Consider the following 13,719-nt stretch of genomic DNA (forward strand, 5'->3'; position numbering starts at 1 on the left):
CCGTTACCCCAGAGGGGCGCGGATTCTATTCCAATCTCTTTCTGGTACAGAAACCCAATGGGTCTTACCGGCCCATCCTCAGCCTCAAATCCCTCAACAAGTCCTTGAGGGTTCCTCTGTTCAGGATGGAGACTCTGCATTCCATTATATTGGCAATGGAGCCTGGGGATTTCATGGTGTCGTTGGACATTCAGGACGTCTACCTGCTTGTCCCTATTATCTTAGCACACCAACAATTCCTCAGGTTTGCGGTGCTAAACCATAATTTCCAGTTCCAGGCACTGCCCTTTGGTCTGGCCACTGCGCCTTGAGTATTTACCAAAGTCATGGCAGCCCACCTGCGGATGCAGGGGGTTCGCTTGTTGCCCTATCTGGACGACTTTTTGTTATTAGCAGGGTCTCCAGAGATCCTCCAGCTCCATCTGCAGCTGACAATCTCTATGTTGCAGAATCACGGCTGGTTAATAAACTGGAAGAAATCCACCCTGGTTTCCACTCAGAGATGAAGTTACTGGGCTCCATGGTGTCAATGTTCGACATGGTGAAATATGCCCAGTTTCACTCCAGATCTCTGCAGAAGTTGATCTTCTCCAGATGGATTGGGTTGCCCCATCGGATAAAGACACAGACCATGGTGCTTTCTCCGGAGGTGCGGTTGTCTCTGGCCTGGTGGCTACAGATGGCTCACCTGAACAGGGGATGCCCCTTTTGGGTGGCGAACTGGGTCCTTCTGACAACAGACACCAGTCTTCGAGGCTGGGGAGCTGTGACAGGTCTACACTTGTTCCAGGGCAGGTGGACACCAGCAGAATCTTGCCTTCCAGTAAACTTCTTGGAACTTCGGTCAAAGCTCTCAAGCAAGCAGGACCTGTTCTTCACGGAAAACCCGTGCAGGTACAGTCCGACAACGCCACCACGGTGGCTTACATAAACCGCCAAGGAGGAACCAGAAGTCAGGCGGAACTGACAGAGGTATCCCGCATTCTGGTTTGGGTGGAGGACAATCTCCCTCCGATCTCGGCAGTGTTCATACCAGGAGTCCTCAACTGGGAAGCAGACTTTCTCAGCCATCAAGACGTGCATCCATGGGATTGGTCTCTTCACCAGGAGGTGTTTCAACTACTGGTGAACAAGTGGGGCCCTCCAGAGATAGACCTCATGGCCTCCTGATACAACAACAAGCTGCCTGTGTACGGGTCAAGAAAAAGAAACGCGGAGGCTCTTCTGGTAGACGCTCTGTTCGTCCGGTGGACCTTCAGGTTTGCATACCTATTCCCTCCGTTCTCCCTTCTTCCTTGAGTAATTCGAAAATTCAAGCAAGAAGGAGGCACGCTCCTGTTGATAGCTCCAGCGTGGCCCAGACGTCACTGGTACTCAGATCTTCGGAGTCTCTCCATAGACATTCCGATGCTGTTGCCTCAACGTCCGGACCTGTTGTCTCAAGTTCCTTGCCATTACCTGGACCTAAGTCGTCTGTCTTTGATGGCGTGGCTGTTGAGACAGCCCTCTTAAGGTCCAGGGGTTTTTCCAGCTCTGTAGTTAACACCATGCTCAGAGCTCGGAAGCCTGCTTCTGCAAGAATTTACCACAGAGGGTGGCATAGTTTCTTTGAATGGTGTCGCCCTAGAGGCTATGATCCTCAGGTGTTTAGGATATCTAGGGTTTTGGCTTTCCTACAGGCGGGCTTAGATCACGGTCTTCACCTTGCTTCACTGAAGGTGCAGGTTTCTGCCTTATCAGGGTAGTTTCAGCGTAGGATTGCTACTCTTCCAGAAGTCCGCACCTTTATGCAAGGTGTGCTTCGCATTCAGCCTCCCTTTGTTCCACCAGTGGCTCCTTGGGATTTGGCTGTGGTCCTGAGGGCTCTCCAAGGACCGCCATTTGAACTACTGGGCTCAGTGGATTTAAAATGGCTTACAGCTAAGACTGTGTTTCTTCTGGCCATTGCTTCGGCCAGAAGGGTGTCAGACTTGGGGGCTCTCTCATGTCGCCCTCCCTTTCTGATTTTTCATAGGGACAGGGCAGTGCTTCGCACTCGCCCTGGTTTCCTACCCAAGGTGGTATCTAGTTTTCACATCAATGAGGAAATTATAGTACCGCCCTTTGATTTCCCAGACCTCTCTGCTGGTGAGGCCTCCTTGGATGTGGTACGTGCTTTAAGGATTTATGTTGACCGTACCAATTCATTTCGGAAGTCGGACTTCTTGTGTGTCCTTTATGGTTTCCGTAAGAAGGGTTGGCCTGCCACTAAGCAGTCTTTGGCAGGATGGATTCGCATGGCGATTTTTATGAGGCTTACATTCATGAGGGCCTTCCTGTACCATCCTCTGTTAAGGCTCATTCTACTCTCTGTGGGTCCTGCGTGGGCAGCTCGCCATGGTGCCTCTGCTGTTCAGCTTTGCAAGGCAGCCACGCGGTCTTCTGTCCATACCTTTGTAAGGTATTATGCATTTGATACCTTCGCCTCTCAGGATGCTCATTCGGGTGGCGGATACTCCTTTCAGCACAGGAGCGTCCCCACCCTTAAAGGATACTGCTTTGGGACATCCCCAAGGTATCTTGTGGATACCCTATGGACCCTGAAGTAGAAAATATGAGATATGGTAAGAACTTTAACCTTGTTATCTCTAAATCTACGAAGTCCATAGGGTTCCACAGGACTCCCGCGCTTTTGCACCTGTACTGCAGATGGGCTTTGAGCTGGCCACCGGTTTTTCCATCTCCTTCTGGTGAGAATGTGATTCTTGTGTGTTCCAGACTTTCTTCTCTCTCTTTCTTCTCCTTCTACGGCCTATGGCTTGTTACATAACTGAGATGCCTTGGCTCGGGGGCGGGGTATAGGAGAGGGACCCCAGTGCATCCTGGGAGGCTGAAAACTTTAACTCTGAGGTGCCAGATGTCTGCCGCCATCGCCTATACCCCAAGGTATCCTGTGGAACCCTATGGACTTCGTAGAAATAGAGATAACAATGGTAAGTTCTTACCATATCTCATATTTTTTGTCCAGTTCACTCACCTGGTCCAGGTAAACCATACAGGATAGAGACAGCAACGCACTGAGCTGATGAACCTGAGCTGACAACCATTAACATATCTTTACCAATACAACGATGCTGGCATCTCCAGGGACATGCTCCATCAACCTGTGTTCATCCAGCCATCGCTAAACGACAAGCCCTTTAGTGCTCTGCTGGCTAGTGAGAAGCTAGGAATGATTGTTGGGGTAGAGGTTGCCTCAGATAGTGAGGTCTATGAAGTATTGCCAATAAAATAACCATGTGTAGCTCATTTTGTTATTTCTCCTGTTTAGGAAAACGATATATGATGACGCAGCACTGGTGGGGGGAGGTCCAGACGCAGCTGCTGTCCCAGAGGAAACTTTAGTAAATGGCTTCATACTGCATTCTCTGAGAGGTAAAGTGATTTATAGTTGGACAACCTGTAATAAAACTGCAAATACTAATTTAGAAAAACAAAGCTAGCTTTATGTTTCCTTGCTGAGTAAATTAGGGACAGCAGATTAGATTTACTAATTCTTAACACCTCCATTAGCAGCAATAACTTCAAATTATTATTTCCTCTTCATGAGCTCCACAGATCGGCCTGGAAATACAGTATGTGGGTGATATTTTTGGGGCAGTCTTGCAGGAACTGCTTACTTTATAGCATTGGGGGTAATTTGCTAATACTCCTCTGCAGCGTGCTTCATCTTGTGCAAATGTATTTTAAAGATGAAATCTCCTGGCCCAGACTTGCCCGGAGAGGGGACTGTGGCCCTCATTCAGAGCCGGACGCTCTGACAGAGCGCTCGCTCTGAATCAGGGCCGTCTCTGCTCCTTTTTGGAGCGGCCTCCTGGCCGCTCGCATAGCTGTGGGTGACCACCCACAGCTATAGCGAGCGTCCAGAATGATGGTCGCGATGGTCAAGACCATCGCGACCATCGGGCTTGCAACGAGACCCTTGCGGCAGGGTCTCGCTGCCAGAAGCCCTAGAGTGCTTTTGGCTCTATCAGAGCCAAAAGCATTCCCACTGACATTACTAGTGATGTCAGTGGGGCCGGCCCCAGACAGTAGGCGTTCCCATAGGAACACCTCCGTCTGGGCAGCCTCACCCCCGGCACGCCCACCAAAGGGGGCGTGCTGTCACTCACCATCGACAGCACGCCCCCTTTGGTGCGAGACCCATAACGACGGCTTGGCTGTCGTTATTCGGGTCTCGGGCATGCGCATGACGGAGCCGCCTCCGTCGTACGCATGCGCACTTGGGCAACATCGACCCGCTCGCGAGTGGGTCTGAATTAGGTCCTGTGCTCCCCCAGTCTCTGGAAACTATGTAGAGTTAAAAGTACAAGCCCAACTGATTTTGTGCGATAGATTAGGGCATGAGTTAGGAAATAGTAGCGTAGTTGCACTTCTCGAAACCTGGTGTGTGTGATGGTGTTGTAGTGTGCAGGTGGGGGTGTGTAGGGGTACCCAAGCTCTACAAGTGAGTAAGATGAACAGGGGAAGGTCTCTGGCGCTCACCCTGTGATGGGAAGATGTGAGAGCCGTATCAGTGTAGTGATCACGGGTGGTCATTGGTGGTGGATATGTGTGTGTTGAGGAAGGAGAAGGTGAAATAGGGTGGGTGGGTAGGAACCGGGAATGATGGATGTGTGCAAGGTTAGTATGTCGTGGTCCGGTGTCCGCGGTATGAGCTTAGGGGGGGGTGGTCCGTCAGTGAGGTGAGCGATTGTTTGTCTTGGTAGTGTTGTGTGTGTAGGTGGGAGTCATGGAAAAGACCTGATAGGACATAAATATAGGTTGGAATGCTGTATGAGTGTCATTATTTACACTTAGGAGTGTTAAGACCGCTGACACCTGTATTGCAGGTGACCCATTTTCCACTAAGTGGGATGCCGGTTCTTCATTCCCAGGACTTCAGGTGTCGGGTAATGGTAGTGGATAATCAAGTTTCAGGGGACTCTTGTCTCCATAGATCTAGGTTGCAGGTGTTTGGTATAGTTGTGTCCTGTGCCTCTGGCTGGCGCTCGTGGTTTGTGTAGGCGAGGCTGTAGGCAACCGAGGATGGCACTGCTGGTATATGGGTCTAACGCTTTTCCGCTCTAGTTAAGCCTTAGAAACTAATGGGGACTGCTCTGCCAAACTTAAATAGAGGGAAACCAGCAGATGTGGATCCCTGTTCATATATAGAGAGAAACAGAGAAAACTTGACTGATGTGGAAATCCACTGAAAACTGCAGTTTTCGGAGGATTAGTCACAAAGCTATGATACAGATCGGCCCCTCTGACTGTTATCTATCATTGGATAAGGGACCGAGGATTGAGTTTTGTTACACTGATGGAGTTAACCTTTGTTTAACGTTCAAGTAGTCGCTGAGCTGCTGCGCCCCAAACCCCCCTGCAGTTCGCTCCTCCCCACGCCATGTCGTAGGCGAGCAGCAGATGGATTTATTCTCATTTCCTTTCTCTTCATTAATGTAAATTGTTCCATCTCTCAATCTTTTGTCTAGAAGCCTTTTGAACACTTTGATACCTTGGTGATTTGCGTATACAGCTGAAGTTATCCTTTGTCGGATCACAGCGGCTCAGAACAATAAAAGAGGGGAGGGGGCTGTGACAATGTTTGCTAGGGTGGTACCTTTCCTGGGGGGGGTATGTGACCTTGTGCCTGTTAACACTGCTGATCTATTGCATGTCTCCCAGTAACCCAGGTGTTCAGAGGTTAAACACAAGCCCTCTCTGCATCTATGTTGATTGAAAATAGACAAACATGCAGTAATGACTATCACAAACACCCCAGTAGAAGAGCGAAAACCCGTATGAATAATATATTTGATGAGATACCTGAGTGGACCTTTCTTCAAAAAATAATCTTTTTGTTAATTAATCATACAGTAAATAACCTCAGCTCCAATATGGTACAGACCATGTTTCATTCTATACTACTAGACCATATCTGCTACATATTTTATGTATAAGGAAGACTTAAGCAAAACCATACCTCCCCGTGTGTTACAGCTTTCCTGTTACCCACAGCTGCTGTGGAACTCCAAGTCCTAGCATGCCCTAGCAACCAAAGGCCCCGTCTACCTGTTCTCATGTCTGGTCAATCTGTTTTTGTGTCCGTCCCATCTTTTCAAAGTCAGGAGGCATTGGGACTTGTGGTTCCACAACAGCTGTAGATCGATAACTTGTTTAACTGGTATAGGATATGCTCTCAATGGTAAAAGTTGCCTAAGGATATTAGATTAAAGCTGAGTACACACTAGACGATATTTTGAACGATTTGGGCGATTCCGACGCATCGGAACGACAAATCGGTAAAATAGTCTGGTATGTACGCACTATCACGATGCCGATGCACACTACCGCGGGTTGTCCATCGCGTCCTCAGATCTTTTGTACATGCAAAAATATCTGAGGATGTCGCTAGCGACACCACCCAGCCGTTGCTCCGTCGCTACCTGCATCGGCAAGTGTGTATGCACTTGCCGATGCCTGGTCCGTCGCGAACGATGTCGTGCTGGGTACATATCGTTTAATGTGACCCAGCATTGGATGTACCTTTGTGAGATCATTAGATTTAAAAAGTGATTGCCGAGCAAGCGTTGGGCTCTAACAAGCACATATTTTTGTTTACATGCTGTGATACCTTCCCTGTTATTGCTCCTTTTTGGTATCACCAAGTTACATGCCTAATAGTAGTATGTGAAGGATTCATTGAGAAGTAAGGAGTGACCTTTAACCCGCTACTGCCTGCCGCTATTTTTTCTTACAGCTGCAGTGTCCTGTTCGGCTGTCATGTCTTCCCACATAGTGTCCGCACTTCTCCTCCACAAATACAGAGCTGTGAGTATATAGATCCTTAGAGAATCAGGTATTTTATACAGAATTTATGCTAGAGGTTCGGACATTTAATATTTTCATATTTATAAATATATGTACAAATAAAAAGTGTCTGTAATATATTTTACAGTTAATGGATAAGCAGAATTTTGACAATAAACTGCTTTTATTTAAGAGAATTCCTAATATTGAAGTTGTTTCTATATTCTGTATTACAGATGTGTCCTTATAGATCTTTCCTGCATTCGCGCTAAAAAGCCCCTCGCGGCGTGCCAGGTCCCGTGAGACTGTGCTAGCGCCAGGCATCTTAGTTACGTATTCTTTTTGCTGGATATACGACTCAGTGCGATTAGAACACACCAGCAGATTGTGCTGATTAATTCGATATGTGACACTTGTATATCTGTGTGCGCCCGAGTCCCTGAATCTGTATATGAAGTGCTACAATGTAGCGGCCGCAGCTTTTTTCATTCCAATTTCTGTTGTGGTTCATATACAGCCTCAGGTACACAGATATACAAGTGTCATATAGCAAATGCGTCCTAGTTGCATCGCACTGCGACTTGGACAGATTTTTGGCAAAAAAAGACGCCCAACGCTAGCAGAGTAGCACGGTACCTGGTACGGGATCTCACTTACTCATGCAGCGTGGCGTATTGAGGCTAGATGTATGAGGACACATCTGTACGTAACACTCTGAATATATCTCCTATCCCTTTGGAATAAAGGTACACCCATGCGTTAGAGCACTTGCTTGTGTGGCAGAAGTGCTGTGATGTAGAACTTGGCTCCAACATCCTATACAAGCAGGGGTGGTGTGAGGGAAATATATTTTTATATACATTGTATAGTATATTATAAGTCATCTCTATCTCCCTCCTACTCCCTCTCTGCTCACTGGACCACCTGAACTGTTCCCCAAAAGTGTCTGTATCTATAGTATATTGTATATATTTTATTTATAAATAGCCTTCCTTTTTTTTTTGCCAAGTGCTGCTGGTGCATAACACAGTGGAGGAACGGAGGTGGTCTATAGAGAACAATAACCAGCATTTCAAAAGTTAAAAACCACAAAAGCACATGATATATAAAACAAAGTTCCAAGTTGGAGCAAAAACTACTGAACCAATTTTCATGAAAACTGCATCATTTGTAGTGGAAACTCCTAGAAATATCCTGCACTTTGTGTCATCTTGATCCCTCAAGTTAAAACTGAGCAATACCAAAAACAAAATGTGCGCATTGTCGATAAGGGGTGGGGGGAGAGGTGATTTTAGGCCCGCGTACACTTGAATAGGATAGGCTACATAGTAGTCTGTGCACAGGGCACACAGTGACATTGGTGTGAGTGGTGGGTGAATAGGATAGGCTACATAGCAGTCTGTGCACAGGGCACACAGTGACATTGGTGTGAGTGGTGGGTGAATAGGACAGGCTACATAGCAGTCTGTGCACAGGGCACACAGTGACATTGGTGTGAGTGGTGGGTGAATAGGATAGGCTACATAGCAGTCTGTGCACAGGGCGCACAGTGACATTGGTGTGAGTGGTGGGTGAATAGGAGAGGTTACATAGCAGTCTGTGCACAGGGCACACAGTGACATTGGTGTGAGTGGTGGGTGAATAGGAGAGGTTACATAGCAGTCTGTGCACAGGGCACACAGTGACATTGGTGTGAGTGGTGGGTGAATAGGAGAGGTTACATAGCAGTCTGTGCACAGGGCACACAGTGACATTGGTGTGAGTGGTGGGTGAATAGGAAAGGCTACATAGCAGTCTGTGCACAGGGCACACAGTGACATTGGTGTGAGTGGTGGGTGTATAGGATAGGCTACATAGCAGTCTGTGCACAGGGCACACAGTGACATTGGTGTGAGTGGTGGGTGAATAGGATAGTCTATATAGCAGTCTGTGCACAGGGCACACAGTGACATTGGTGTGAGTGGTGGGTGAATAGGATAGTCTATATAGCAGTCTGTGCACAGGGCACACAGTGACATTGGTGTAGAGTGGTGGGTGAATAGGATAGTCTACATAGCAGTCTGCACAGGGCACACAGTGACATTGGTGTGAGTGGTGGGTGTATAGGAGAGGTTACATAGCAGTCTGTGCACAGGGCACACAGTGACATTGGTGTGAGTGAAGGCGCTGCTACCATCAGTCTGTATAGCGCTGCTCTTTGGGCTATACTCCCGCAGCAGGGAGCAAAGCAATACAACTAGAACACCTCAACTGAATTGTTTTTTTTTTTTTTTTTGGCAGAAGCGATTTCGTTGTGGGCAAAGCCACGGGTAACAGCTAGTAGCAATGCAGTAACATCAGAAAGCGTCTGAATTAGAGTTGGGCATGGCTCCATTTGTACCGCGCAAAAATGCGTCTTGCATAGAATGTTGCGCTGCACACAACATCGGCCTTATTAAAAGTGTCTGAGATGATGATGATGATGGATGCATGTTTCACTATGTATATTGTTTCTACTGTACATTTAAAGTTGGATAACCGTTGCAGAAACAGAAGTGCATGGATGCAGTTTTTCCATGTACGCAAAAGTCACAATTTTACATATTAACTCTAAATCAGGCCGAAATGGTCTGACATAGGTATAAAAAGTACTCTGCATTACATAAAGCATGTGTGCATTATACACAAGAAACAAAGGCATGTTCATTATTCAACAGTACATACACAAAAGCTAGTCGTGTGTTAAATATTAACACCTCGTACTTGGAAACCAAATGGAAAGTATTGTATTTCACAAGTTATATATACACAAGCAAAATAAAGATACCTGCAACATGTTTAACACGTATGTACTTAGTACATAAGCTGCTAAATGGCACATATTATGTGCATGTACGTAAACATACCATGGAATGTACAGGGTTTGCATAGCACAGTCCTTCTCAACCAATGCAAAGTACTCAGGGGTACATGGTACAAAAGCCATATTCATGAAATGTGTGTAGTAGCACAGAGGGACAAATTATAAGGTAGTCAGAAGCATATGGTACTGTATCGGAACGGGAGGCAGTCAGGATGCCTATAGTCTAAATGCCGACCGTCGGCATCCCGCCGGTTTCATCCCAGCAAGTGTCTAATGACCGGCAACGCAATCCCGACGCCGGTCATTAGACCTACACCGGGAGCCCGGCACCCGGCTTACCGTTCGAAGGTAAGCTGGACACGGACAGCTGCGGGGGGGGGGGGGGGTTAGGTTAGGGGCTCCTGGGGGGAGACTTAGGCTTAGGCACCCCCTAGGGAAGTTAGGGTTAGGCTAGGGGAGGGGGGTTTAGGGTTAGGCGGTGGGGAATGGGGGATTAGAGTTAGGCACTTGAGGGGGGGAGGTTAGAGTTAGGCACCCCTAAGGGAGGGTTAGGGTTAGAGGGGGGAATTAGATTAGTTGTACTTACCTGAAGGACGATTGGGATTTCCTCCTGTGTCGGGATGCCGCTGTCGGGATTAGTATGTATTCCATCTGAACACATATAGCACATAGCATACCAAACCAAATGCCAAGTATAATAACGTGTGTGCATTTACTACCTAACCAACAACAAAATAAATAATATGCATGTGATCCAATAGTCAAAGCTTTAGGGCTCTATTTATTAACATTATTTTAACTAAAATAAAGTGAAAAAGGGTGTTTTCACACCCTTTTCACATTATTTTAGTATCACCTATAGTTATTACAGGGCAATTGGAGTAGAATTCGTAAAATTCTACTCCAACCCCTAAAGGTGCCCACACACATACTGATGTCCTCACGATTCGATTTTATGGCCAATTTCCTCATGAACTTTCACGGGAGCTCCCTTGCTGTCGTGATCACGATTTGGAGTTAAAAATGTCCAATCTGACTAAAGATCTATCTTGCAGCCAATGCATTGTATCCCAGATTGGCTAATCTGCCCTACAGCACGGCAGATCAGAAGATGCGATGTACGATGAGCGGGGACGCGCATCGGCATCGTGCTCGTGAGTATAAACCCACGATCAGTACTTTTTTTACCCGATTCGTCGTCACGATTCGTCGAAATGGGCCAAATCGTGTAAAATGTCGCTATGTGTGTGGACGCCTTTAGTATCACTTATTTTTAGTAAGCAGATCGCATTTCCCATATTTGTAATGGGAAATGTGTTCCAACCAGAGTTACCAAAATAAAATGTGAAAAAAATACCTAGGGAGGCCCTGTGATAATAACGTCATCTGGAGGTGGCGTTATCCAGGGTCTCCCCCAGTTACTGGGCTCCTACTCTGCTCGAAACGGCAGAGCAGAGCCCAGAGCCGGTCCCAGTGATCAGCTGTGTGGTCTAAACAGACCGCAAGCTGATCTCTGCTAAAAATAGAAAAACAAGTAAAAAAAAAAAAATTTACTTACCCGACTCCATGGACCGGTGGTCGGGGCTCTGGTGATGTTCTCCCTCCGGTCAGCTGGTCTCCCATGGTGCACTATGGCCCGGTGATCGGGTCCCAGTGCAGTATGGGATATCAGCTGACCGGAGGCATGGAAGCCATCACCGGAGCACCGAGGACTGCAGGTAAGTGCTATTAAGGGAGTGGGGGGTCCGCGATTGCGGGGGGCGGGGCTTAGTGCCGGGGGGGGGTAGCAGCGGCGGCCGGTCGGCGCATGCGCGGGCACTTTGTTATGGTATTTTTTGCGAAAATACCGTGACTAGTGTGCGGAGGGGATTAGCAGGGATAGAGCTTTCTCGCAAGCTCTGTCCCTGCAAGGGATTTATAGTAAATCCTTGTGACATTGCCTGAATTCGCAATGCGAATTCAGTCGATAATATCACACTACAATCTGCATTACAAATGCGGATTGTAGTAAATAGAGCCCTTAGACTTGTAAGTTATACACATAACTATGAAGAAAAGATGGAGAGACTCACCGCAACCAATCCTAAATTTGCTTTAATTTTCTAATCTTCACTAGAAAAATATTAGTTATAATCTGATTGCCTGCTATTTGCAACACCTACTTTCCTTCGCAGTACCTGTGTCAGAAGGGCCGAATATCAAAATCTGTAGACAGGAGAACTGGCCATTAGAATGCCACAGAGGGGCTGATTGCCTCCCAAATGGCATGAGTCCTGAGCATCGGCCCCCTGACAGCTGAGCATACGGGGTATGCTAGTAAGGTAGTTCTGTGGGTGGACATCTGTTTCAAGAGAATGTCAACAATGACCACATCCACATTCATCATGTAGACACCGATTAAATGTCGACCTGCTAGAATGTTGACATATCATCCCTGGTGGCCCACCAGTGACTTACCTGCTCATGACAGTTGCAGAAGCTCTAGCCTCCCCCACGCAGCCTAACCCTAATGTTGACATTCTAAAAAAATCTACATAATGACTGTTGACATTGTACATGTGGAGCTAGTGGCTCTTTGGTTTCTGTTTGAATGATCTGCTCTAAGCACAATGGGCCTGATTCAGAGTTGGGAATAGAGAGAGATATCTCTCTCAACTGATCATCTTGGTGAAACCATGCTGCACTGCAGGTGGGGCAGATATAAATGTGCAGAGAGATTTGGGAGGGAGGTATCCAAACTAACATCTAAATTGTAGAGTAATAATAAAGCTGTGGAGTATTTGTGGGCTACATGCAAAATCAGCCAGTGTTTACCCTACATGCAATTTTTTTTTAATGTATTTACACCCCTTGCATTGCAACATGGTTTGTCCAGGTACACAGTTAAGTGCTGTCTCTCTATTCCCAACTCTGAATCAGGCCCCATGACTCTGCTGAACCCCACATCCATATGCCCCCTGCTCTGTCTTCCTTACTACAGTCTTTCTTTCAGGGGGTTTCACTGTCCAGACTCCTTTCTGAATTCTCATTGATGACGGAGGATATTCTCCTCCATGGGTTTGATGTGGGATTCTCCGGTCAGCGATGGGACGTGCTCTGTCACAGCCTATACAACCTCCGCCATTGTGTCTCCATGTACTCTGTCTCCACAAATGACATATATGTGCTCTGTCGAGACTCCGAAGCCAGTATCGGAGAAGCGGGACAAAAGAGTGCCGCCCTGCTGCCCGTCTTCCTGTACGAAGCTATAGGAGGTGAGACTTCATAACATCAGCTACACATATATACAGAACATTATAATAGCCTACTATGACGCAAAATAAATAACATTATCAGTGTAACAATCACAATATATGATCTTAATGCTTTAGATTAAGGATATAAGGTTTTATACAGGACATACATGTAGATCAATCAGTATTTCAATACTATCACCGATTCCTTATTTTAAAGTGCAAACACCTAATAAGCTCGCCCACCCCTAGCTATGGCCCTGCATTTTGCAGCATAACCCTTCCTTCCGGCAGCCTAACCCACCCCCTAACCCTCTCATCACGCAGCCTAACCCTTCCCTCCCGCAGCCTACCCCCCCCCAGTGCCTATCCATCGCCCTAACTCTCAGCCTCCCACTGACCCTAACACTTACCTCCGCAATCTGTCGGTATTCTGACAGTCGGAATGCCGATACCGGTATTGTGACCGCCGGCATCCTGACTGTTGGGATGCTGACTACATCCCGTCTGTATAGTAGATTATTAAGGTTAGAAATCACCATAAGAAAAATAAGAGCTAATGATGTTAGAACCACTCCTTGTTCTGGGTGTGTATTATTAAATCAAGAAGCAGATTTTCCTAAAAGCCTCTCCCATCTATGTCCCATCATAATGCTGGTGATAGATTGCACAACTGCCAGTGAATGCTAAATGCATCTCCTATACATGTGAAGAGTTTGCGTTCCTGGTAGAAAGCCACTAAAATATTTTCAATTTGTACTTAGTTTAAGGGATAATGTAGAGCTGAATACAAATGGGATGTAATTGCTCCTG

At 46.8% G+C, this 13,719-nt stretch overlaps 1 protein-coding gene across 1 annotated transcript in view; it reads left to right on the forward strand.

Moving 5' to 3' along the window:
- The window catches only part of GPAT2 (glycerol-3-phosphate acyltransferase 2, mitochondrial), a 101,232-nt gene that overhangs the window by 58,050 nt on the left and 29,463 nt on the right, over positions 1-13,719 (forward strand). Inside the window, exons 13-15 of the mRNA XM_088470795.1 lie at positions 3,311-3,414; positions 6,782-6,852; positions 12,666-12,927. Coding sequence (XP_088326921.1) covers positions 3,311-3,414; positions 6,782-6,852; positions 12,666-12,927 — 437 coding nt within the window. The remainder of the gene's footprint in view (positions 1-3,310; positions 3,415-6,781; positions 6,853-12,665; positions 12,928-13,719) is intronic.

The sequence above is a fragment of the Taudactylus pleione genome, unplaced genomic scaffold (genome assembly GCF_031769625.1).
Source record: "Taudactylus pleione unplaced genomic scaffold, aTauple2 ptg000105l, whole genome shotgun sequence".
NCBI classification, from domain to species: domain Eukaryota; kingdom Metazoa; phylum Chordata; class Amphibia; order Anura; family Myobatrachidae; genus Taudactylus; species Taudactylus pleione.